This window comes from Solenopsis invicta, chromosome 16, assembly GCF_016802725.1.
Source record: "Solenopsis invicta isolate M01_SB chromosome 16, UNIL_Sinv_3.0, whole genome shotgun sequence".
NCBI lineage: Eukaryota > Metazoa > Arthropoda > Insecta > Hymenoptera > Formicidae > Solenopsis > Solenopsis invicta.
The window spans coordinates 15433722-15461562 of NC_052679.1; the positions used below are offsets into that span (position 1 = coordinate 15433722).

The 27841-nt window shown below is 31.7% G+C and overlaps 3 protein-coding genes and 2 long non-coding RNA genes across 8 annotated transcripts in view; 3 read left to right on the top strand and 2 right to left on the bottom strand.

Annotated features, from left to right (window-relative positions):
• LOC105199306 overlaps window positions 1-12615 on the bottom strand; it is a 203027-nt gene extending 190412 nt beyond the window's left edge. For both annotated transcript variants that reach the window (XR_005576631.1, XR_005576630.1), the window contains exons 1-5: window positions 11870-12615; window positions 10588-10640; window positions 10232-10365; window positions 923-2023; window positions 388-434 (exon numbers count right to left, since the gene is read on the bottom strand). This is a non-coding gene — a long non-coding RNA (uncharacterized LOC105199306). The remainder of the gene's footprint in view (window positions 1-387; window positions 435-922; window positions 2024-10231; window positions 10366-10587; window positions 10641-11869) is intronic.
• LOC105199307 (major facilitator superfamily domain-containing protein 6) lies at window positions 5968-9961 on the top strand. Its single transcript, XM_011166327.3, has 10 exons — window positions 5968-6163; window positions 6615-6768; window positions 7123-7424; window positions 7684-8026; window positions 8107-8297; window positions 8403-8539; window positions 8679-8794; window positions 8881-9126; window positions 9518-9664; window positions 9752-9961. The coding sequence occupies exons 2-10, from the start codon at window positions 6711-6713 to the stop codon at window positions 9817-9819; spliced, it is 1608 nt and encodes a 535-aa protein (XP_011164629.1). The 5' UTR covers window positions 5968-6163; window positions 6615-6710; the 3' UTR covers window positions 9820-9961.
• A 137-nt stretch (window positions 12616-12752) lies between the features above and the next one.
• LOC120359837 lies at window positions 12753-13932 on the top strand. Its single transcript, XR_005576632.1, has 3 exons — window positions 12753-13154; window positions 13299-13448; window positions 13520-13932. It is a non-coding gene; the product is annotated as an uncharacterized LOC120359837 (long non-coding RNA).
• A 1000-nt stretch (window positions 13933-14932) lies between these two features.
• LOC105199310 (F-box/WD repeat-containing protein 4) lies at window positions 14933-17428 on the top strand. Of its 2 annotated transcripts, none has more exons than XM_039459192.1 (7): window positions 14933-15358; window positions 15593-15883; window positions 15965-16112; window positions 16184-16359; window positions 16467-16595; window positions 16660-16807; window positions 16888-17428. In XM_039459192.1, exons 1-7 carry the CDS (start codon window positions 15333-15335, stop codon window positions 17077-17079), a joined length of 1110 nt encoding a protein of 369 aa, XP_039315126.1. In that variant the 5' UTR covers window positions 14933-15332; the 3' UTR covers window positions 17080-17428. The 2 variants fall into 2 exon arrangements, with proteins under 2 accessions (XP_039315126.1, XP_011164632.1); XM_011166330.3 differs by having other exon boundaries at window positions 14937-15252.
• Window positions 17418-27684, bottom strand: LOC105199309 (cytoplasmic aconitate hydratase). Of its 2 annotated transcripts, none has more exons than XM_011166329.3 (15): window positions 27566-27684; window positions 26814-26906; window positions 26573-26739; window positions 26334-26479; window positions 25688-26081; window positions 25240-25411; window positions 24915-25132; window positions 20887-21046; window positions 20203-20423; window positions 19801-19957; window positions 19485-19720; window positions 19077-19213; window positions 18848-18995; window positions 18431-18597; window positions 17418-18167 (listed from the first exon to the last, which is right to left on the bottom strand). In XM_011166329.3, the coding sequence occupies exons 1-15, from the start codon at window positions 27570-27572 to the stop codon at window positions 17915-17917; spliced, it is 2676 nt and encodes an 891-aa protein (XP_011164631.1). In that variant the 5' UTR covers window positions 27573-27684; the 3' UTR covers window positions 17418-17914. The 2 variants fall into 2 exon arrangements, with proteins under 2 accessions (XP_011164631.1, XP_039315119.1); XM_039459185.1 differs by lacking the exon at window positions 27566-27684 and adding an exon at window positions 27377-27404.
• Between the last annotated feature and the right edge of the window lie 157 nt (window positions 27685-27841).

Sequence of the window (27841 nt, forward strand, 5' to 3'; positions counted from 1 at the left end):
TATATTTCATCAAATGCTTTTTTTTATTTCTACAGTCAAGTACAAAAATGCACAAAAACAATAACAAGTATGGCGGAACAAGAAGAACGGCCGACGCATCACGTCAACCGAGAGAGCAGCGAGAGCCGTTTAAATACATGTACAACGAATAAAAACAAAATAATCTCTTAATTGAAAATTTTGTGTCTAACGATTACACAATGACTGAATTGTGTTTTATTTGACATTCACGATATTTTACTGCACGGATGAGGCGTCCTATTCGAGCGAACGCGCGTGCGAAAACTTGAACCTAATATATATCTATAATTATATTCGATTAAGTATAAAGACCTTAATTTGGAAAGCCTTAAATATAATTAAAAAATTGGTTTACGACTCACTAACCCAATGCGCAACAAGCGGAGTAATCAGCCACGAAGCTACGGTGATTACTGTAACACACAAACATAAGATTTAAAAATTAAAATTGCGCTCAAAATAATCAATATTTCAAAAGTTAATTCTTATACACCCAAAAAAAGGTTTCTTTGAGTTAAAAAATATTTGTTTGACTCAAAGAAATTTGTGCAATGCTACACGGTTAAAGAAAATTTTTTTGACTTAAAATTTTTTGATTAAATAGTTATTTGTTTGAATCAAACAAATAATTTGAACAAATAATTTATTTACTTTTAAAAAGGTTAACGTTATTTCTTGAAATTAAATAAATTTCTATTCTCCGCAAAGGTATTTTTATTTGAACTTAAAAAAATCAAATTAAAGAAACAATTTCATCAATTTTAATATAATAATATTTTTTCTAGATGTGTATAAGATTTTATATTATAAATTTTCTTTAAGTAACTTTTTTTAATTTATTGCGATAAGATCGAATGGGAGAAAGATTATTAAATTTATATAAATAAGAAATTATATTTACCCCAAGGTTGCTCCGTTGGGGCCCGATGCCTCTCCCAGGCCTCCTCCTCCTCTCAGTTTTCTCCAGATTGTCTTCTTCCTCTCGTTGCACACGCGGAACACTCGCGAATAATATATTAAATTTACGCGCGTGAACTAATTATCTACAAAAGTCTTTCGCGCAAACACTGCGGCACTTCGAGTTTATAAAACCCATGATCTGAGTTCCCATTCAGAGGGATTCCCGTGGATTCAGCACCCCGAGTCGGCGAGTAGAACGCACGCGTACCCGCCCCCGAACAAGGGTAAGCCCCGCGCGGAAGAAAACGAAATCAATGGTATTGAATTCCTACGCCTCTTGTCTCCACAAAAACCACGTCTAAAATTGACTCGTTCATACGCCCAGCCAACGGATCATCTTAATCAGTCCCACTGGATCCTATATCCAAGCGGCGTCGACAAGACACTCCGGCAGGACGAGAGAAGAAGGTACTCATTGCCGACGTCTAGCATTTAGACGAATCAGGAAATGAGAGCCAGCCTCTCGTCACAAGCTTAACCTACAAGGCCAAGTTCTGACCAAGTCAGATTAAACGTGATTCACCCAGCTCGAACCCCAGATCCAAAGAATCCAAAAAGGGTATCGAGGATCTAAGAAAGCCTTAGGATGGTGGACGAGAGCAAGAGAAACGCGCGAACCCAAGGCAACTGATCCGAACTCTAACCGCTTAGGACCGAACCGATCGCCGGAGACAGAGCGTGTAAACTCACACATCCAGACAGCCGCGCAACATGCGCACGAACATGTCGTACATGCGGCCCGGAATTGCCTCGTGCACGGGCACTTCGGCACGGAACGTCGCGGTGCGGCGCGCACGTCCACCATACGCAACGCCCCAGTAAGGATATTCACTGCCAAGCAGCGGGGGTGCGATTCCCGGCCCTCGAATTAGGAGTCTATCGAATGGGAGTTATGAAAAGTTCATTAGTCCAATACGTAAACGGCACTCCCGCAAAAAAAAAACGCGCGACGCGACGAACCGGCTGCGGTTCGTTTATTTCACAATATTTCGGCGACGATGAACGTTGGCTTTCTCCCGTTAATTCTCTCCCCGAGGAATCTCTGTAACATACGATAACCATACGCAGTAAGTATGTGATACCTAAGTTTTATAAACTAGTATGATTATTTCTGCTTCTACGTACGATATTGTGCTGACTCACTGTGTATCAGAATAATCGTGTGCCATCGGCACTCTCGACATCATATTCGCGTATAATTCGAACTCGAAACACGTGAGAAGTATGGTGCGTCTAACTAGCGGCGGGGTGAAAACAATATGGCGCGGCAAGAAGAACTGAGAGCAGTCGACGCGTGACGTCATGTGACGTTGCGTGACGTAGCGTGACGTCATGTGACGCAGTGGCGCGAGTCAGCTGATAGCGTGCGCGGGCGCTTTAACGATCAACGACCATCTCGCTTTGTAAGATCCGCTTGTGTCGTATCACGTGCGAACTCTCGTACCATTTATTAAAGATGTATGTGAAAGTATTACGAAACATCTAAAAGTATAAGGAAAATTTAAAAATTTAATAGAATGTATTCCATTACTGATTGTATCTATGAAAAATTTGAGCATAATTCTCTTGTTGGTTTAAAAGTTCTTTAATTTTTTTGTTCAATTTTTTTAATTTTTACGTGAAATCATTTTATAGAAGTTATTTGCAAATTTCATTAGAAAATAAATTTTATTATAAATTAAATCAAATCCTTTATATGTACTAATAAAACTTTAATAAATATTTGTAGAAAAATTTATTTGAATTCACTCGTTTAAAGATTACCTAAAACTGCAAAATAATCATTTTTGTTACGTACCAAATTTTCTTTTTTGTAGTTTATTCCAGAGCTAAAATTAGAATATTCAACAAAATTTTCTGTTGCTGTGTAATCAGGGAAAAAAATAAATCTAAAAAGTTTACAGTTTTTAAATTTCAATTTCTGGTTTGTTCTTTTTTTCCAATTGCAGTATTAAAATAAAAGTATGAGAATGTTATTTATTAAACATGTTTTAATGTTAAATTATTATATAAGCATAAGCACAACAATATAAAATATTTCACAAATTTTATATTTAAAAAATTAAATTAAAGAAATTAAGAATGCATCTGGGAATGTAGATGCATTACTTTCTAAAAAGAACTGTCAAACCACCCCAGCAGAGAGACTTTGATCTTTTCAAATTGTTGGTCTAATTATTTTTTTTTTTAATGCCTTGATGTGATTATCCGATTATCACAAATCTGATTATCACAATAATTTTTTTCATGGATAAAGTCGAATATTAATTCGCGTTTTAAATTCGGGAGTAATGTATAAAATGTAGTAGAATCGTAATTACCGCGATCGCATTTTCATGAGTATCACGTGAAAGGAATCCAACAAAGATAACAATCTCATGAACCGGATAGCTTGATAGGAGAAGGTCTAAAAGAGGCATTGTGCATCAACGGAGCAATCTTGCGGTTAGTATAATTTATGTACATACACATGCGCGCTCATATGCGTGCGTGCGTGTGTATATATTTCAAATTAATTCGACAATTATTTGATAATTTTTATTTCATTATTTGATAATTTCGTAGATCATACCATAAAGGTTAAATCAATTCTAGGAAAAAACCATTAAATATTTACATCAACTTTATTTTAGAATAACAGGCTTTAACGATTAAATTTAAATGTGCGTCATTTGTAGATCGAAGGGCAATACATTATGTAATAATTATTGCGCTTGATAATATAGTATTCGTAAATTCATTTTAATTTTAAGAATATAGCGCTAAGCTAAACTAGTACGAAACAATTCCAAGTTGCGGTGTCACGGTTTTTAAGTAATCTTGTACCGTTATCACATTCTTATCTGAGACTACAAATACCAAGTGTTACGATATCGCATGTACCGTAATTGCAGACTCTTTGTGCAATTTAAAATTGATTCTATTATAATTTGAGTTTGATAATGATAATCACATTTTTATTGATAATCTCATGACTAATACATCGTCAAAGTCAAGTGTAAGCGAGTCACGAGATATTGCAATCTTATCAATCTTCTTCGCGATAAACTTCGTTTCAGAAGTACAGCGCGCGTCATTGAAGGATTTATTAGATTGATAGATTCATGTGCGTATCGTTTATCGGAATAACGAGGGACAATGTTTTGCATGATGATCAGTACGTTTAATAGCCCTTCGGATTCGGGATTGGTTTTAAAAGATTGTTCCACTGTATGGCGCGACGTCGTCAATTTAAGTCATCGCATGCATTCCGCCAATCGTATCGATGTGATAATTAATTTCGTTGCGCCAATGCAACTACACGATACTTTCGCTAGAAAAGGAAGCGCTCATCTAGAAAACTTCCAAACATTTATGACACGTCAAAGCTCTCGACTGTATACGCAGCCACTTCATTTAAGCTATGCTATATATCATCTATTAATATTTTGCAAGTATATATACATGTATGTATACTACAAGAACATTCTGATTTCTATAGTCCCAGTCGAAAATAGTTCCTCGAAATGATGTGACTTAGACGTTATTAAGTTGAAAAGTTGTCGATTCGGAACTTCAACAGAAACGCCGATATTAAATTATACAATAAAATTTTGCATAAAAATTATAATCTGCAATTATGTAAGTAAGTATATTTACAAAATAGATGTAGATGTATTTATTTTTTTAAATTGATAATTTAATAGTTTACGCAAATTATAACGATAAAGCGAATCATCTTAATATTTGCAAAAATTCTTAAGTCTGGAATCAATTTAAAAATTAAAAAAAATATATTTTCAATTTAGTTCAATTATATATAAAATATTTAGAAATATAATTAATCCAAATAAATGTTTATAAAAAATGAACATTTATTTCTAAACTATAATGTAAAAATATTGCGATATAAAATATTATACATTCAGCAAAATTTTAACTAAAAGATCAAACAATTTTTGGAATAATTATAAAATATTTATACTTCACATTGAATTTGTTTTATTTTTGACAAATATTATTTAGAAATTTTATTCTAATAAAATTTTTATGTTATAACGTAATAATATTAATGTAATTATTGCAAAACTTTCAATTATATAATAAATCAAAATTAAATGTTAATTACAGGCATATATTTTACATTCTTTAATTTTTTTGTAATTATTGCAATATAAAATTACTTGCTCAATAATTGCTCAATGATATATAGGAATAAAGCTGAATGTTATCTTTATTTAATCTCTCTAAATAACTATTTAATAACTCAATTACAATTATGATACTCTTAAAAGATTATCTAGTATACTACACATATAATAATATACATATTAAAAATATATACTAATATACATTTAATTATGCAGATCCATAATTGGGATCTATAAACATTTTTAATATTTTTTTTTAATTTACAATTGACTTATTAAATATATATTTTTTGAAATTATAATATTTACTGCTTATATATTGACATTAACACTTAATTTAATGTTTGTTATCACGTTTACAACAAATTAATGAAAATTATTTTAACTTTAAATAACCTATAATTGAGACTGTCATCTTAAAGAGTGTAATAAACGTTTGATATATTTTTAATTTTGTTATGTATATGTGTGATATACAATCTTATCAATGTCTCTCGAATATTGTTTTGAAAGATTAATTCATTTACTTTCAACTTGAATATTAATTGAAATTGTAATATAAAAAATCCAAATCGAAATCAACAGAAATTTCGAAAATTTTCAACTTAATTTCGAAATGTCTTTTCGAGGAACTATGTCTGATTAAGTTGCTGTCTGCTCACAATTTTATAACGGTTAAATTACGCTTATATCAGCAGCTGACAAATCAGTGCTGTTAGCATCGTTCGTATCCCAGCTTTTTAGTTGGAGCTACTTTCTCCTCAAGCTGCTCCTCTTATTCGTTCCGTCGAAGCCTAAATGCTTCGCTTGTTGTTCATGCGTGCACCATTCGTTCCCGTAAGTGCAGAAAGTGCAGCGAGCACATCTAAAACTGGCACATCTATTCGATATACATATACAGCTGCGAGTGTTTCTGTCGCTTCGACATTGAATCCATTGAATCCGTATCGCTGACAGCATGCGGGCAATCGAGCGAATAAGAGATTCACTCTGCGAGCAAAAGATTGTTGGAGTACGAGCTTGACGCCGAACGTGCGAGGGGGCCCGAAACGGTGAGTTCTCAATGAATTAATCGACGATTGCCTTCGCTCGAGATAATAAGCGACAATTCCACGAAATACGCGACGAACGCACGAGAGCTCTGCGCGGAACCTTCCTAAAAACCTTTGCACTTGCCTGAAACGATGCATTGATTCTTGACGCGGTGTGCAGATGACAATCGCGGCATCGCGCGACGCCATTTTAGAATCGTTTACAATCGTTTTGAAGTTTTTACAAAGAATACTTCGAGATTATCGATATACCGCGAGTAGCGAGATTTAAATTCAAACGCGCGCATGACGTGCTGACAATAATTTTATATAATTAAGAATATCGAATGTAATGTTTGTGTTAATGCACTGTAATTGTGCAATATAGCTTATCTCTCGTGTAAAATATATTTTCCGTAATATTGTTATTGTCGACCAGTTTATTGTCACGTCCAACATTATTACTTTGCAGCAATGACGTCAATTTAGCATGAGAAAACGCCAAAGTAGTGAGATTATCGAATTTGTTGACTTTACCAGCATCTGTCTACTCCCACAAATATAAATCATGAAAATTAATTACAAGCAACTGCCTATAAAGGCGCATTATTTCTTTTTTATGGCGGGTAAGTAATTATATAGAAAATATTTATCTTAAATATCTCTCTCTTTAAAGATTTTTTTTTATTTTAAGATCTTTTTTATGAGACATATTTTGTAAATACGTAATAAAAATGTTTGTAACATTTATATTTTGCAACATTTATATTTAAATACTTAATAACATTTATATTTTGTAACATTTATATTTAAGTACTTAATGTTAAGAAAATTCTACAATGAGCTCTTATTTAAAAAAAAAATTATAATTGTACTTCTTTATGATAACTATAAAAACTTTGCAAAATAAGTTAATAACAATTTAATAAGTAATATTATTATGTATTTATAAATAGTTATAATTTTTGTTTTTATTTTAGCTATGGGTCCCATTTTGCCATTTCTGCCAGTTTACGGCAAGCAACTCGGTGTTTCGCCATTAATTATGGGTAGTATCACCGCAATTTTGCCTATTTTGTTTCTGATCGCAAAACCAGCCTTCGGCTTCGTCGTGGACTATTTTCGCACCTGGAGAAAATTGATATTTATAGTGTTGCTTGCCGTAACAAGTAGCTGCTATATTTTTATGTACTTTTTACCAGCCTTGCCCGGCCCATTGCTTCCAGATCATCAGTTCCAAAATGCTTCCTGTGCGTCTTTATCGCCTTGTGATATGGACTATGTAATTTTTTTTATTTTCTTACAATTGTGCATTTTTTGGATAGTAAAGTTCCAATAAGATTTTTTTTTTTTTATTGACTTTTATGAGAATTTGTGAATTTATTTTTATACATCTGATATTTTACATGTAATTCAACTTTTGAAAAATTTCAATGGTTTCTATTTTAAAATATTATTAAATCTTTAAAAATATTTTTTTATAATATTAATACTTTTAACAAACAATATATTTTTGAAGTTATTTGTTTTTTTTTTTTAAGCATGCCTCAGCAATGGCATTATGTAACGGTACAAAAGACACTACGTGTCATTGGGTGTGCAAGGATACAAATTTTTCTACGAAATTATCTTTTAATGCAATTAAAAAGGAAGCTGTCATTTCGCCAAATACCACATGCTTATTAAACATCAATGAGACATTATCGTGTCAAAACGATGTAACAAAGATTTCTAACTGTAATGTTACTTGTGATGAATTCGAAGATAATAATTGTCTATATACATCAATTACTTTCTGGGGATTCGTATTGTTGATGTCTCTTGGTAACATCGGTTTCAATGTTTCCAATTGCATAAGCGATGCAATTTGCTTTGACGTATTGGGTAAGAGATTCATTAGTAAAAAAAGAGATTTAAGTAAAAGAGAAATATTTTCATCAATAAAAATCTGTTTATCTTCTTAGGTGAAGGTGGGCAAATGGGGTACGGTAGACAGCGAGTATGGGGTACAATTGGTTTCGGTATAGCAGCATTTTTAGCTGGGTACACAGTAGATTTGTGGTCACAAGGGGAAATCTACAAAACTTACACACCGGCGTTTTTCCTTGTGCTCATATTTACTTTTATAGATTTGATTTGTTGCAGAAAATTGGAGGTAATTGCATTACAAATTAAAAAGTAAAAAAATGAAAAAAATGTAGCAGTAGTACAGATTTTTCATCTCAGAATTTTCATCTTCAATTGTATATTCTCATTACAGTTACCGCTTATGTCAGGATCGTCGAGCATATTAAAAGACACATACTCCCTTTTGAAATTGAAACCTATCGTTATATTTCTATGTTTTGCTACTCTTGCGGGAATCCTTGACAGCTTTATGATTTACTTTTTATTCTGGTAAATCGTTATTTCTATTTCTATCAACGTGTACTCGATTATTGTTATTCAATAAAACCTCGAAATTTAATTAAGTCGAATTATATTTAATGTAAATTGTACCAGATACAATTACATTCGTAATACTTTATTGTACTAGGTATTTGGAAGATCTTGCTATGGCAACTGGATATATGGGAGAAATTAAATTGATAGAAGGTCTAACTGTAGCCGCAGAAACTCTCGGTGGAGAAATAATATTCTTCTCCCTGTCTGGTGAATTATTTCTCTGTCATAATTTGTGGCATAAGAAACGTTTGCACATTTAATATCGCTAGCATAATATTGTATCTTATTTTCAGGCAAAATATTGAAGAAATTTGGATACGGTTATACCTTTACATTTTGTTTTGTATGTTACGCGCTACGGATGGGATTAATATCTCTTGCTCCAACGCCATGGTGGGTACTTCCGGTAGAATTTTTCATGCAAGGGCCAACATATGCGCTTTGTTATACAACAATAGTGGCATACGCGAGCGCAGTATCACCGCCCGGTACATCAGCTACTGTTCAAGGAATTGTGGCGGGAATGGATGACGGTTTAGGTAAGCTACGTTTCATGATTATCAAGAATTACCCAAGCAGCACAAATCATTTATAATTAAATATATTATTCATAAATATTATAAAAATTTATTTACTCAAATTATTAAATTATTAAATTAAATTATTTATTACTACAAAATATGCAGCAAAGATTTTATAGAAATTTTTAATAAAAACTTTAAAATACAAAATCATTACTATAGAATATATTTCAAAAAATGTATTAAAAAATCTTATTTGTGCATAAGTATTTATAGATATATATTTAAACCATTACAATCTTTCTTACAATTATTTTGTGCTGTCTATTTTATAACAAGAAGAGATTATACAGGTAATGTTTTTCTAATCAATCAAGTTCATTATCGCTAAAATACCTTGCATTACCAGGTTATGCACTCGGTAGTTTGATTGGAGGTATTTTATATAAAAAAGTTGGTGGCGCAACAACTTTAAGAATATTATCAGGACTCTCAGCATTTTCTGCATTTATGTATTTAATTCTTCACATTTTGTACTTAAAGCATAAAACACCAGGTAAGGAAGAGTAACTTTAATCGCCAGAATTGCCAAAATATTCTAAACTTTTTCAAAGTTGTAAAGAAGTAAACGTTCTTTTTGTAGATACACGAAATAATGTTGAATGGAGAAAACCTGAAGATGCACAGAGACACTGTGCTGTGGCAGAATAATTGTATATATCTTTATTTTAAATTATAGAAAATGATGTTCAATTTCACATACATACATAATATTTTTTTAAGATATATTTAAAAAAGGTATACATATTTTAAAATAAAAAGTTGAAGGTAAGCTATATTATAAATATTAAAATAATCTAAAAATTCTTTATTATGCAATAAATTTCATTTTATTGAAAAAACGTCATCCAAAAATTTAGAATGAATATTATATGCATTCTTATTATGTTTCATGTAAATTTTAAAAATGTCTTTTTTCTTGTTTAATATCAAAAATAAAATAAATAAAAAATAAACTAACAATAGCGAATTATAAAGAAAATAAAGAAACAAAACAAGAAAATTATTCCATTTTTACTTAAAATTTAAAAAAATGGGTAAATGTTTCGATTAAGATACCAACTTTCAATGCCCTTGATCTTGTCATAGGAGTTATAGGAGTCTGGCATAACCCTTCCCTCTTCCTCGAGAAAGGTGAGTATCCATGATGGACTTCCCCATGTAAAAAAACAGGTCTGATCATTGAAGGATAGTCCCCTAATCAAAAATTTACCATTTACAATTTTATATTTCTTAAGAATACAAAATAGAAAGTGGTAAGACCAAAATAAAGAACAGCATGGATGTAGATGTAACCTAGTTACTTGATAACCTAGTTACTTGATAACAATAAGAAGAAAATTTATTTTAAAATATGTTTATTAAAAAAATGAGTTACATCTATATACATTAACAATTTGCTGCAGTTAATTCACTCACCAGTTGTTATTGTTGCTGTTGCTATTATTGCTGCATTCCCTTTCTATTTGATTCTAAAAAATATAAATTATTCATAAATGTAAACACATAGAGTATTATGTTTATTGAACTATTTTATTCAATTTAGAAACGTATGATTAATCAAATATTTATATATATATATACACAGTATAGCTTTACTACATTCTCTTTGTTTTTAAACACAAATAAAACGTAAAAAATTTTTAACTATTTTTTAAATTTAGTATATTAGAAGAAATTACTACAATAGCAAAATGAACATATTTAATAAGAATATGTCAAATCCTAATTCCATATAACCATGATCTCATCTTCTTACATATATAACTTACAAAGACAGTAGTCAAAGAGCTGATGAAAGTGTTAGTACTGTACACAGTGTGGAAGTTACTTTTGTTTAAATACAAACTTTATTTCAATCCAAATAAACATTTCTGCACCATTTTGAGCCATCTTTAGCAAGTAATATACAGAAAGCGTAGACATCAATTAAATTTCCATAGCAAAAAAGTCATTCAATGTATCTTTGTGATATCAGCTCATTGTAGTGATAATCTCGTTAAACATTCCAGTGTCAAATGAATAACAAGTTTGCCAAAGTATTTAATTTTAGACAAATTATAGAAATGTGTCAAAATGTCATGGTGATGACAAGTTTTTCACTATTGGTCGATTCGTTAATAAACGACAGTACTGAAAGTTTCTTTAACTATCATTACAGATATATTTAATTCAGTTGTTATGAACAAATTATGAAAAACTTGTCATCGCCATAAAATTTTCACACATTTTTATAATTTATCTAAAATTAAATACTCTGTGGTGCATTTTTGTTTTGCTAGTTGACACTGGAATGTCTAATTAGGGCTACGTTTCAAAACTGACTGTCAATACTAAGAATCTACAATTTACGTTAAGTATACTATAGATTTTCAGTGTATATTGGGACGTAGGTTGTCACTACACAAACCGATACCATAGGGGTTCATTGAACAACTCTTCGCTATGGAGATTTAATAGATATCAATGCTTTCTATATATTACTTGCTGAATATGACCCAAAATAGTACCGAAATCTTCATTTGAACTAAAATAAAGTTTGTATTTTAAATAAAAGTAACTTGCACACTGAATACCGCGCTAACACTTTCATCAGCGCTTTGATTAACAGTATTCCTGAAAATTTCGAGAGTAAAATTTATAAAAATTACATATAACGTAAAAATATGTAAATATATATTAATAACAATGATGCATTTACCTTCCGAATAGCTCCACGAATATCGCCTACTCGCTAAAATTTTATTGAAATCTCGTTTCGCACTTCTCCTCGAATTGCACATTAATAATATATCACACACGACAGCAAATAAGATACGAAACTCGCACGAGAGGTTAGGTTGTCGCAACGCAATAGATGCTAACAAATTTACGAATGTAATTTACACACCATGCCATAACTTATCACGATCGTCCACTGTTACTTTCGCTACTTTCAATAGCATACACGTACACTTGAAAAACACGAAAAATACGGCACATCCGACAACGCTGGCAATCACAGAAGCAAGCAGCAACAGATATGGCAAACGACTCGTCGGCCGAGACAACGACAAGAAAATGTATACACACCTAGAGATGAAATAAACTCATTCCCGACTCGTACCTAAAAATCTCGTACCTAATACGATCGCGCGACGATTAGCTTTTCACTTGATCTTCACGATAGCCTACAAGCATTCTATTCGAGTGAATATGCGCCCGTGAAAACTTGACGAAACTACACCGCAAGCACGCCACGATATCCGGCTTCACGAACGAGAACGTTCACTTCTACGTACGACACTGTGATGATCTGTGTTCGGTCCGATCGCTGTGTATCGGAACAATCGTCCGCTATTACGTTAGCACTCTCGACATTGTATACAATACGCACACGAAACACGAAAACGTCTGACAACCGGTACGGCGCAAGCGATAGAAGCGACAGTAATGGCGGCGGTGGCAACAGCTCAACGACTGTCGCCGAGCGACGGCGAAAGTGACCGAGCGTTCCGAGCGGTCTACTGCGTCACAGCGGCGGCACGTGCGCAGCGGCTAGTTACACACATACGAAGTGGGAAGGTGACTGACCGAGCAGCTCAGACGACTCGGCGTCTTGTTTACGTCAAGAGTGGGGAAAGGTTGAATGACTGTGCGAGCGAGACAGCGCTTATTTAAATGCCCTTGCGCAGTCAATAACCTGTTGCGTCCGCCTCGAGCTGTGTTGCTGTGCATGGCTGCGTACTCGGTGATTTTCACGCTGATTGCCAGCAAGACGTACGCAATGCGTCGCATAGTATTATGAACTCTCGTATCATTTGTCAAAATAAAGTTCTATTAAAAGGATCTTAACGCTAAATTATGTTAAATAAATTTCTCGGGATTTCGAAGTTTTACACAATACAATATTATATCTACGTTGATGTTATTCGAATTTGTTTCGCGATGTGCTTCGATGTAATCGGAAATTCGGAGTGACGACGAATTGCTGAAATGTGAAAATGGTATATAAAATTATCAATATTATAATATTTCGTGTTTTTGCTCGTGCATTTCATATTAGCGATCACGCGATTGCCATTTTCTAATAAAATACTTTTTTATTTTATATAATAAAATATCTTATAATGATTATAAATCGATCGAAGCAATGGCTTTGGCAGACCATCCGTTACACGTGCATCGGTAACATATACGCCTCAGCTGACAACATTGAACGACTTTTCTGCTTATTATCTCATTTGCGTCGCATCATGCTCCAATCTCCGCCTGTGTATTCACGTGCAGAGTGATTAGCAGTGAGTGATAAAAATGTATTATTAAAAAGATTTTGCGCAATAAATGAATTTACATGAAATAAACTTTTGAGATCAAAGTTTACACAATAAATTTGGCCAGAAAAAGATGAGTTCAACCTGGTCAGAAGAACAAAGAGAAGATACAATATAAGTTGGTATTCAAGACCATTAATATAATAATATAAAAATACACGAGGTAAGATTTTATAATATATTCTGCACATACGTGCAATATCGTGCGTTATGGGAGACAGAAAAAAGATCTTCAGCTTAATTCCATACAATCGTGAATTTGTCATTTTTTAAAAACTCTTTTAAAATATTAATATATTTTTTTCATTTCGGATATAATCGCGATAGTGATTAATTAATTATACGGGTAAGTAGAAATAAAATTACACGCGGACATGTAGAAATATGGTTAGAAATAAATACGCATAAATAAAAAAATCAATATAGGAAGGTAATGTATAGAAATAAATACGGATAAATAGGGATATGTGAAATAATTATTATAACTATAATAAATTTTAGTTAGAATTAAAAAAAATTAACATTTTATTTACAATTTGGAAAATGTGAAGTGACAAGTTTAATCATTTATAAAGTATACTTAATTACAATGATATACGGTAAAAATGGAACAATCTTATAAAAAGATAATAAACATGCTTATTTTCTGCAGATTTTAACTACACACTCTCTAAAAGAAATTAACTTAAAAATAATAATGCAAGTGACATCAATGTTATTGTGAAAACACTAATGATGGGTTTGAGCTACAGCGAATTCTTTCTAGCTAAATTTTTAATAAATATGTTCTTATTTTCATTATCTTATACAACATTATCAAATGACTGTTTTGGTTGCAAAATCTTACGATGATACAAGATTGACATAATAATTACTTTAAAAATAACTTTATTAAATTACATAATAAAAATAAAATACAAAAAGTTATAGTTGTGAAAATAGTTTTTTAAAAATATCTAATTTTTTAACATGTACTCTTCAAAAACGTTCAAGTGCAGTAGTCGAAGAGTGAAGTAGATTAAACTTGCGTAAAAGAGGCGCTCGGTCTTTTCGCTTTTTTTTTCTTTTTCTTTTTTTTTTAAATTGGCACGAAACGCGACCGCGCTTCTTGACAGATAAAAACGTCTGATAAATTGATTGTCCGTTTATTGTATTAAAATTTATTTCTCTTAGCATAGAAGAGAACCATAAAATAGACATTGGGTTTGTTCGCATCGTATGCTCCAATGTAAACCAGAGAGTACTTGGATCACTTTGATGACTCTCATCACCTATCGCAACATTGGTTTGAACGTATTGCAGCGTGTTGAAATAAGTTGGAGCATGCAACGCGAACAAACCTATTATCTACAGGATTCGTAGGCATTTTGGCTAGTAGTTAATATCTACATTTTATGGACATAAAAGGTTCGTTCGGTGGTCATTCAAACTACTAAAAATGTATAGTATATGTAACGTGAACTGTAGATTCTCAGTATTCGTAGTGAATTTCAGAACAGTCAAACAGTTAAATTGTTCTCAGACTGTTCTTTAACTAGAACTACACTTCAATGTCTTCAGTAGTTAGAAAGATGACAGATACTTTGCGTTTGGATCTTTTACCAGACGACGTGTTGCTAATCATTTTCGATTATTGCAATGCATACGATTTGTTGCGACTCAGCGAAGTATGCAAGCGATTTTACGAGATGGTACACTTGGATATCGTCTGGGCTGAAAAAGGCAAAAGATTTGTTGTCACGAATCAAATGTCAAAGAAATTTCGTGATAGGTACGTTAGGTTGTGTTTAACCTAAATTCGATATTAAATTCCATTCGAATTAAAATCCGGACTTAAATGAAGCAAATTCGATGCACAAAAGTAACAGTTCTTCAGTGTATGTATGATAAGATAACGAAACAATCTTATTTATTGCTGTGTACCCAACACGCGTGCACATCTATAAGATATTTTTAGCATTACAGTTGGAAAATAAGGAAAGAAGAGTGCTGTTTTCTTCTGATAATTTTACATATATTTTTTTTTATTTATGTGTATTTTATATATTTGTACGAGAGAATAAAATGTACAGAAGAATAAACTAAAAATGGGAAAATACTTGTTGTTTCAGGTGTGAAACAATATTGGAAATACAAGAAAAATGGCCAGTATCTTACAACTGGCAATATGGAATATACAAAAAACAAACGATACTCACACAGAGAACAAGGCTGATGCCATGGTTGCAAATGACAAGGAGCATACTCTGGTGGTGCGGTGGTCACGATCTCCTTGGCTATGTTCGCGAACAAGGAGAAATGATAGATAACATGTTTGGTGACAGCTTTTATACAGAAACCTATACAGGAGGTGACATCTGCAAATTTGTTCTTTGGAAAAACTTCATCATAAGCGGCTATACGTACATATATATTTAGCTAATCATATTTATAGTTTTTTTTTATATTTCTGATGTATAATTCTTTGCAAAAACTTTCCACAGAAATGGCACTATAAACTACTTTCTGGTAAAGTATAGCAAAAGGAAATGTCGTCTCGTAAAGAGGCTCGTGAACAATCGTTCTTCCGTTAATGCCTTAGACGCCTCATCAGAAAATCTCATTGCGGGTTTAGAATCTGGTGTAGTAAAAGTAAGAATCTTTGAAGAATCTGTTATCTGACGCAATAACAGTGTTTATAATTCACACATATTTCCATTCAGATATTGAGACATCCAGACATGGATAGGCCTGAAAAAAAAGTTTACGAAAAAGAGATCTGTATACATCCAGTAGATAAAGTGCGATCGCTCGCAATTGATCCCACTGGAGTAAAATTTGCCGTTGGCTCAACTGGAATTGCCGACATTCCACCACTGCATGTAATCAATATCGAATGGTATGCGTAATATTGCAATTAATTAATATATCTATCGCTATGAAATTTATAATTGGATATACAATTTTAATATGAATAATATGCAAGAGCTAATGGAGAGATTTCAGTTACACATCGATCGATAAAATGCAGCATGAATGGAAACACGGTGCTGGAATATTAGACATGGTATGGGAAGATCCTAACACTTTGCTTACTTGTGGCTACGATACATATATTCGAAAATGGGACTTAAGGTAATATATCTTGACCGTTTGGTCAGTTTTCAGCTTCATATAACGTTAATAACTATGATTTCAGAACTGGAAAATGTGTTTGTTCGTGGGCAGATCCAACCGACGCAACATTATATTGTATTTCATCTGATCATCAGTACTCTATGATAACAGGAACGCAATATAATTGTTTAGCTGTTCTGTGGGATCAAAGAAAGAATGATTTTGTTCAGGTTCTTATCTTAAACTTTAAACTAATGTACATGCTTTGTAAATTTAAAATTGTATATTACAACTTTTTCAATATTTCTAGCTTTATTACATGAGTTCGAAGCCATCATCTCAACGTAGTCCGGTCTATTCTTTACAATTTGATAGCACGAATCTATATTGCGCTACAGATAGGCATATAGTCGAATTAAGCTTCTCAGGTCCTATGATTGAAAGACTTGATTACAAATCGATGTATATGGATATTCTATCATGTGGGTTGTTCGGTAGATAGATAGATTATACAAATACATTCAAACGAAATGTTTCGTGCTGAAAGTTTAATTACAACAATTTGTATGATAAGAAAAACCACGAAGGCGAGACCAGATGCTGGAAGTTGAATAGTGTGATGTGTCTGATGACAATTGATGAATTTTATAAAAATAGTACTGTTACTTTATTATAAATTCTAATGGTATGAATTGCATTATTATAATGTATATAATTATCTGCCAATACCACATAGTTATAACTTATATCTGAATAACTTGTGTTCGTGTGATATTTTTTTCTAAATTCACACCTAATAGTGTTGATATATAATTTAAAAAATATAATAAAAAAAATCAATTGTATTGCAATAATTTATTATTATTATTGCGATGAATACATAAAAGCGAAGACGATATAATGTTCCCCATACATATATATAATACATACAACGAGAGATTATAAAATATAAAAAAAAACAATTTTTTTTAAAACAATGGTAGCAGAGTTTTTTGGATTAATAAACTTTTCGCTTTGTTTAACTTTGAACTACTTCCACTATAAGACTATACAGCGCAAAATCTTAATATAATAAACATTTTTAATATTATGAAATAAATATATTAATTAATGACGTGTTGTACACAAATATTGCAAATGCCATGTTAATCATTTTAGATGAAAGCCATTAAATACGATAGCGCATGTAAAATATATCCTTGCTTCTACATTTTTTTCGCATATTTAAAACTCAATCTTAAAAGAGATACATGTTATGTCCCAAAACCAATTAATTAAGTATCTCATTAAGTAACCTTCCAAGAGGGTTTTTTATATTAATTTTTTTATATAATACATCAAAGCATCGTTCGAATCATGTAATTGAGAATCCCACCGTGTTTGAAGTAAGTCAAATCAACTTCCGTGTCAAATCGTGCGATTACTTCGAATTTCTTTCCGTTATCCGTATTCACAGTGATTTTTTCTCCGGGTTGGCAATTTGCGGGAATCGCGATATCGTATTGCTCGTAACCCGTTAATCCTAAGGATTCTGCGTTTTCTCCGGGAAGGTACTGTAGTGGAACAATGCCCATACCCACAAGATTAGACCTGCAAATAAATAAATGAATTTGTAATAAATTTATACAAATTTATCATATTAAAATATACATATAAGTGTACATTAAATTAAAGTAATTAAAATAGATTTTATAAAAAAAGTGAACTCTTAATACCTGTTATTTAACATTTTTTACCTTTAAACGAGCTAATTTTTAATTAAATCTTTAAAAAAAAAACGTATTTTACAATTCAAATGAAAACACTATACTTTAATTTAATCGAAAATAAATGATAGTTCGAAAAAAACTTGCCTGTGTATTCTTTCATACGACTCTGCAATAACAGCTCGAATACCGAGTAGATACGGTCCTTTGGCGGCCCAATCTCTGGAAGATCCAGATCCATATTCCTTGCCAACTAGAGCGATCAGAGGCGTCCCATCTTTCGTGTATTTCTCGGCCGCATCGAATACATCCATCTAAATAACATTTAACAAATTGTTATGTAACAAATTGTTACGTTCTTTACAAAAAGTGCATATTTTAAAAACTATTCGTTAGAAATACTGTCATTTTTTAAAGCAGTTTTATTAAACGTATTTAAATTATACAAGGTGTCCCAGATTTACAGTGACAATCATTAAAACAGATTAATATTAAACAAATTTTAAACTAAATCTTTAAAACTACAAGCGGCAAGAAATTAATGCACAGATTAATTAAATATACCTCTTCATTAGTTGGAATGTAAATTGTTCGTGGTCCCGCTTTACCAATGAATTTATTCACGAGACGAATGTTAGCGAATGTACCTCGCGCCATCACGGCATCGTTTCCTCTGCGTGAACCGTAAGAATTAAAATCTTTTGGTGTCAAGCTGGAAATGATCATTATCGTCAACAATTCGGTCAATTCGTATATATTATTTCCACTATTTCCATTATAACATCAAACTCACCCTCGATTAGCTAGATATCTTGCCGCTGCTGAATTACGGGCGATACTGCCTGCCGGACTAATATGATCAGTTGTAACAGAATCTCCAAGATTTACGAGCACTCGCGATTTCACGATAGATTTTATTGGAGGCAGCTCCTGTAAAATTCTTTACTTTTCACAAATAGAAATAAGACACAATATAAGAACATGATTTTTTTACACAACATGAATATTTCTAAAAAATAAGTCAAGATTTTTTTCAGTCCAATTGCTTAACATAAATCACATAATTTTTTTTATATCAATATACCTGAAGACTATCCTAAACATGCAATTATATAATTTTTAAAAAATAAAGCTAATGTTAAAAAAAATTCAAAATTTTTTTAAAAGTAGTTTATGTAAAATAAATTATACATCTAATAACCTTTTGTAAGTCATCAAAATAAGGTGGATTTTTAATGTACGTAGAATTAGTGTCCCACGGGTATAGCTTGCCGTCAGGTGCTACCAAGCTTGCCCAATTGCTACTGCCATACTCGATTTTACTATAGACTTCTTTAAACATTGCTGGGATGACATATTTCTGCTCGACGGCTTGAATTTCCGTTCTGGTTGGCCAGATATCTTGCAAAAATATCGGAGTGCCATCGGCTTTGTGACCTTGAAAATAACAGAAAGTTCATAAATTATGCTTTATGAGTCTATAAATTCAATAAAACGAAAAGGACTCTATTTCTTACCCAGTGGCTGCTTTTCAAAATCAAAGTCCACAGTACCAGCAATGGCGTAGGCTATTACTAGAAGCGGAGACGCTAAATAATTCGCCCGAGTGTTTGGATGAACTCTGCCTTCAAAGTTTCTATTGCCTGACAGAACTCCACAGCAAACAAGTTCATTCTACAAGCGAAATTCAAAGTATTTAATGACAAGTACTGCTTTGTATGCAAAAATGTTAATACTAGTAAAGGGAAAAACCAATTATTTAATTTAACAGTTAATCAGTGAATTTTGTAAAATTATTATTTAATGGTCTTTAAACGCAATTTTGTTTATTCCATGTTGACCATTTATTTCTATCTTTTGGTAAAAATTGTGGGGATAATAGAGTAGAATTTGAATATGAAATCGACCGAGTACTTTACCTTTTCAATAGCCTCGACTATACTGTCGGGAAGCGGGCCACTGTTTCCAATACAAGTCATACATCCGTAACCCACGATATCAAATCCTAACTTCGTTAGATACGGAATCACACCGCTTTCTTGGAGGTAATAAGTAACAACTCCAGAGCCAGGTGACAATGATGTTTTTATATAGGGCTCGACGTGCAAGCCAGCTTCCACCGCTTTTTTAGCAAGAAGGCCTGTGTACCAAAATAGTAAATCTTACATCTTAAATCACAACACCCTATTTTTATAGAACTACGCTTTATGTTCTTTCACAAGTAACAATAAAGACAATAAAAATAAGATTTGCCGTTTTTTTCTTCACTCTTATACAATATCGTTTCATTTTTTATCATTCTAATCTAAATTTCAAAGTACAATTTTTTCCAAATAGACAAAATGTTTAAGCTAATAATAGCTATTTTAATAACGACTATTTTGAAATACTAATTTCATTTTTAATTCTATTTTGAGTGTAATAAAAAAATCTAAGAACCTGCGTAATAATGCATTAATAAACGTCGATAATTTTAAGTTTTCAAAGTAACAGATTGATTTTATTTCGTATCTTTCGATAAATTTTTTGTATCAGTGTAATATAAATTATAAAATATTAAACATTATGTAATATTAGATTTTATTAAAAAATTTATAATATACCTGCTCCAAGCATAACACTAGGGTTGCTAGTATTCGTACAACTGGTAATAGCTGCAATGACTACTGAGCCATGTTTCAATTCGTACTCTTTTCCTTCATAATTAAACTTCCCCACGGAATTTACTTTTGCTGGGGTTAAACCATAGCCTTTGAAGCCTATCTGTAATAAAAAATCGCCATTTTGTTATGTATTTATATTATATTTTGTATTTATATCTGTTAATGTAATATTTCTCTGAGTAATACAATATCCCTTCTAAAAAGCCATGATAAAATTCACAAACAATTATAAGCTAAAAATTGTTTCTTTTTGTGTGATTTATCGTCTACTGCCATTCGCATTATTGCCCCATAAATTTGGCAGGTTTAACGCGTCGAATGCACAACGGAATTCATTGCCCGATACACAATTTGCTGAAGAAGCGAATTCGCAACGATCTTTAAGCAATCAAGAGGTCTACGACCTCATGCTCACCTCACATATGCACATTTCAATAATGACGATCCAGCGATGACAAGTATTTTTAAACGAAAAAGAAAAAGTAATAAACAAGTTATTAAATACTGAAAGAAAGACAAGTATAGAAATTAATAAGATCTTATTTTTATATCAAAGCAATAATACAGGATACGAAATTAAAAAATTATATAAATATGCATCTTAATTATAGTAGTTATATATTTGTTTGTGTCTTCATAGATTGTTATTGTTTAATATTTATTTCTATTTTGTAAAAATACTTCGAAAGTACTTGACATTAATCGCGACCAAAATAATGCAAATACTTCTTTTAATATATTGATAATTAACGATACTTACTATATATAATAACTATTCGCTACAGTATTAATTGTACACTGAGAAAAAAAATTGGTTGAAAAACTAAAATATTTAGTCCGATACGCACGACTAAACATTGAGTTGATTTAATTAATTCTTAGTTAAAAAATTGGAATGATTAATATAAATAAACGATATCTTTTTTCGTGCAACTAAATAATTGTTGAATCAACCCAATTTTTAGTTGTGCGTATCGGACTAAATATTTTAGTTTTTTAACCAATTTTTTTTCTCAGTGTAGCAAAATAGCTAATTATATATACAGTATGTAAATTTTTCTTTAAACAAAAATCGTTTTTCGTAAACATGTCCCTTTCCAGGCCCTGGGCACTGTGCTTTGATAGGAAATCCGAGCTCTTTCTATATACCAGCATGCACGACAAACGATGGCTCATTTGCAATGAAATGTGTGAGCTTTGCAAAACGAACGTAGTAGGATGTTGTATCAGCAATTTCAGCGCGAGCTCTGGATACGTCTTCTAGAACTTATGCGAAGTGTGACCAAAGAGTCTTGTCTTCTCCGACGAAGCGGACGGATCGATCGATCAATGGTACGTGTGTAAGAATTATTTCTTTTTTTATAAATTAGTATCTTACACACACACACACACACACACACACACATACACATACACACACACAGACATTCTCTTATATTTTTAATAAGAGAAAGTAGCAGTTTTCAACAGTCCACTAATCTATATCAATAAAAATAAAAAATTTGAACCGATAAGGCGATGTGAGTGTTGAGTCTTTACATAGAGAAAATATAAGATTTTTCTTGATGTTCATTGTAATGGGAATATTTGAACTAAAATAAACTTGACGTGTTTTCTAATTTGATTGATTTAAAAAAAATAAAGCTTTGTATTTTCTAGCTACTTTTTGTTATAGAAGTCAACGATAATATTTAATAAATTTTGTAAAATTTCTTATATTTAATATAATTCCAAATTTTCATTATAGAAGGAATAGTTCTAAATTGATAAAAAAATTTAACACGCGTTTAACTTAAAATTTTTGGATTCATACCAATGTAGCTTCGTATATTCATTAAAAATATATAAATGTCTTATCGCTCTTCAATATCAATCTCAATCTAGGAAGAGTTAAATTTCATGCGGAAGAAGCGTTAGCTTTATGATTCACGTGGATGACTTCCTTCGGTAAATGTCCTTGTATCTTGTCATAGGCTAAGGTAACGCGACGCCAATGTTGAACATTTCGAATAGAAATCGATCGGTACGTTCTTAAACACGTATTGTTTCTGTCCGTTGAACGATCATTCGTCGCGGTTCGCCTATCAGATTAAGATCGCGACTTTCTTGATGTAACCGCGAGTTAAATATATTCGCGTGATAAACGTTTTTTTACCGTTTCGTATGTCTTTCGTATGTTTAGTGAAATTTTCTGTGATCTCACTACTTGTCATAAAAACGTACTCAACACCAATTCAGTATACAGTGTTGTGAAAATAAAACATAATTTTCGAACTTAACAGATTATAATTTTTAGTTTTCTGTAATTTAGTTGAAGTTAAAATAAATTAAAATAAGTGTTTAAAAAACGTTATAAGTGATGAACTAATAGAACAGATATAGAAAGTCAGAAGTGAAGATAAAAATATAAGAACCCATAAAAAAAATTTGAGACTAAAGCAACTAACAGACTAACAATTCGACACTTTTACTATCGATGTGAACTAAAACTAAGCTCAAATATCGAATTCTTTGTCAATGCTGGTTCTCTTCATCTGACTTGCTAATGAAACTATCGTGAAAATATTAATTTGTCGAGATTGTATTCTGCAATTTTTCGAAGATCTCGATAACCATTGGAGACATCAATAAATAATTATAGTGAATATCCAATTGTGCGTGTATAATTTTAAATTATTTACCCGAAACTGTATTGAATTTATGTGAAACTTCGTCGCGTGTGAAGTAACAGTTGTAGATATTTGAAGAAATATCTAATAGATAAAATTGTTCTTTCAGTTCTCTTGAAATAATCTGAATAGTTAAAATAGTTTTAAAATAGTTAAATTTTCCTCGATTTTTTTTACATTAATAAAGATATTAAATAGGATTCGGCCGATATCAGCATTGCATAGCGGATTATATTGTTGGATGTAATCGTATCCGGTAAGGTTGCAACGGAAACTTCACCGGGTGATGATTGCATCCAATATCAAATCCATGTACTTCTGGCGTTTACACAGTCACGTGCACATTGCTCTCTTAAATATTGTTATTAGGGTCGAGTATGCGACTAGTACACAAGTGATTATTTGTGACTAGATCATATACTCGTCTTTAATGGCAAAAGTACCGTCTGAAAATCAACTTCACAGCTCGTTCATTTATCTTTGGTAATCTAACTATATGTGGTTTAAATATCATAAAGCTAGATCAGCAAAGGAAAAATGTTCGAGATACAGCAACGTGGGACATTGTCGACGATCACATATCAACAGTAATGGACACGCTTTTTGCAAGCAATTTAATGCTAGTATTACTAATGCATGTAAAATAATATACATCTCTATCAAGTTTATTTTACCGCAGCGTTAACATATCACAGTGCCTCTATTATAAATTGATGTGTAAAAATCGCTGGCGTTTTCTCTCAAAAAATGAGCATCTTTGATTACATTAAATTCACATATTACAGATTGTTATAAAAGTAAATAACTTTCAGTCGCAGAGTCCAAAGGAACTTTTATTGTGATGTGTTAATGTAAGATAACCATATCACAGTAACAAGTTACCTAGTTCTCTGTCGATTATTTTCATTTTTGTTATTTTTTTTCTAGCAAGAGATGACGACACTTTCTTTAAAGAAAATAGAATCAAATTCATTCCAGCCGATAAAACAAAGGTACAGCATGAGATGGATATAATCCAGTTTGACTTATATTTTATAGTCACTGGGTAATATTCGTCCCTTGTATGTACTAATCGCCTTTCCTAGAGTGATCGTCGTAGATTTATTAATTAACGTTGTAGAATAATTATATTATTATAAGTAATCTATACAACGTATCATCGATATAGTCAATTTTAATTATTATTATAAATTATCATTGTATATCTTATCAAGTAACGAAATATGCGCAATCAGATGAAATATAGATTTGCTCGCAAGTACAATCTACTTCATGCAGAAATGTTTCAGATTCACCAACCTTGTTCACGAGACAATTTTTGAAGTCTATTTGCATATCAGACACTGAAACTCTGTCGTGAGGTCTCTTAGGTCCGCTGACACTCGAAACTACAGTGTTCAAATCCAAAGTGATCACTTCGGAGAAGACTGGATCTTGGCTACAGTCGTCATAATTCCGTAGCATGCGTACGCTATCGAGGTATTCCTTAATTTTTTCAATATGTTCCTTGGATCGACCTAAAATACAGAAAAAAATATATGTATATATCGTATAAAATATTTAAGAATTATTTTGTAAACAGTATTTATTAAAATATTTATAAATTTTTTATAAAAAATTTTACCTGTTTGCTTGAGATATGCTAAACTTTGTTCATCTACTGCGAAAAAGCCTACAGTTGCGCCATATTCTGGGCACATATTAGAAATGGTAGCACGATCCGCAATGCTAAGTTGTGCTACGCCAGGTCCGAAAAATTCAACAAATTTTCCAACTACTCCAACTTGTCGAAGATTCTACAAATACATATATAAATTACTATAAATTTATTTAGCTTATAATACTATTTAATATTATATACACGTAAAATATATTTTTTTATTATACAAATTTTATTAAAAATTTATTCAAAATTTTATTCATACGTTCAAAAATTTTCAGTAAAAATTTATTTTTCAAAAATTTTGAAAATTTTTAGTGAACAATAAGTAAAATTTTATTTATAAAAATATATAATCTCAAATTACAACAAAAATTTTATATTTTCAATGATCAGATGGAAAAAAATTTACTTTTGTAATAGTTAGAACAAGATCAGTAGATGTGGCATATTGATTTAGTACACCTTCCAATTTATATCCTACAACTTTTGGTATTAACATAGAAATTGCTTGGCCAAGCATAACAGCCTCTGCTTCAATACCACCGACTCCCCATCCAAGTACACCCAAACCATTGACCATAGTAGTATGAGAATCAGTACCAACTACACTGTCAGGATACAGTATATTGTTGGAATCAAACACAACTCTTGCCAAATACTCTAAATTCACTTGATGCACAATACCGCTTCCAGGGGGTACAATTAACATATTTTTGAATGCCTTTGCACCCCATTTGAGGAACATAAAGCGTTCCTTGTTTCTCTCAAATTCAAGTTCTTCATTCTTTTTTATGGCATCATTGCTGAAACATACATGGTATTCAAATTTATATAAATCAAATTATTCGACAATATGTGTATAATACAAAAATAGAAAAAAGAATCTTGCGTTTTATTTGTATCTTTATTTATAGTATTATCAAGCATATTACGTAAAACTTTGTTTCTCATGCATGAAACATTGCAGCAATATCAAATCTTCCAGCTTATATGATAACCTTTAACTTAATTATCACCAAAAATCAAAACATGCTTGCTGAAGCAATAAACTGTACCTCCTTGTGAAATCAGCTTGTATCGAATGATCAATTACAAGATCCGATGGACAAATTGGATTAATTTTATCAGGATTACCGCCGAGTCTCTTCACAGCATCTCTCATGGCAGCAAAATCCACGACTGCTGGTACTCCAGTAAAGTCCTGTTTGCAATTTAATAAACAGCCAATAAGTATACCTTTTTATACATGATTAAAATCAATAAAATATAAAAATTTTGAATGGGGTCTTTTTACCTGCAATATAACTCTTGCCGGCTTAAAAGCCACTTCAACTCCATCTTGAAGAGATTGATTATTTTCCCAATCCAAAATTTTCTCAACATCAGTTTTTGTTACTTGGAAGTTGTCACAATTACGTACAGCACTTTCCAAAAGAACTCGAATGGAAAATGGTAGCCTGTCTGTAAACATTGCAAGTAAATATTTATTCATTGGACATAAGAATCATAAGATAAACGACAATTAGAAAATATACCATATTTTGTGCCAAAACTGCCAATATCATAATACTCGTAGTCTTTCAATCCGATTTTGATGGATTTTAACAAATTCTTATAAGGATTTGTCCCTAAAAAAAATAGTAATAATTCATTATTAGTTTATTATTATTATAAATTAAAAATATGCATAACACAGAGAGCAAACGTAATTAATTATATAGCAAAGTATATAATTTCTCATTTTTATCCTGGTGTCATTAAAATAAAAAATCATAAAATTTGACATTGAAAAACAAAATAAAACTATTCCTATTTCATTATTGCATTCTCAATTGAGAAGCGTATAAAAACGTCAAATAAAATAAATATTTAGAAAATAATAATTTAAATAAATTCTTCATAAATTTTGAAAATTTTTTTGTATGCTGCATGCTTTTGTTAACAATTAAAATATCCCTGTTTGAATTCACATTGCGATGAACATTTAAAAACTGTTACAGTGTTTTTTGCATTTAAATCAATGCAAAGTATACAACTTTGAAAAATAAGTTTTTTTTTAACTTTGAACGTTTTTATATGTAGCAATTTTCACGCTCACTTAGAACACTCATGAATTTAATTCCTTTAAGTTTGGATACTATCATGGAATATGCGAATTAATATTTTTTACAGAAATATTTTGATCTGATGTAACGAGATCGTGATGACAAATCTGTTGTCTTCGATGTTTACGTCTCAATTTTCAACAAAATAACGGTAATAAACAAGTACGCATCTCACCACTTACCAGCCATGATTGTCACTAAGCAAGTCACGTCGGCCCCGTCACATGATACATATATAGATGACTTATACCGTGTGTCTCAGAAACACCGACATTCGCGGTGCGCAATTTTAAACGACTTCTCGTTGACGCAAGTTAACACACGTTGCGCAAACGCGGTAAAGACTCTGTAGAATTGCTTAATCATTATTTCCTCAAATTAAAGTCAGAGCGCAAAAAGCAAAGAAGAAAAAAAAACGCAGAATGAGACGTAAGAATCTCGTATAGTTGCGTAATCCG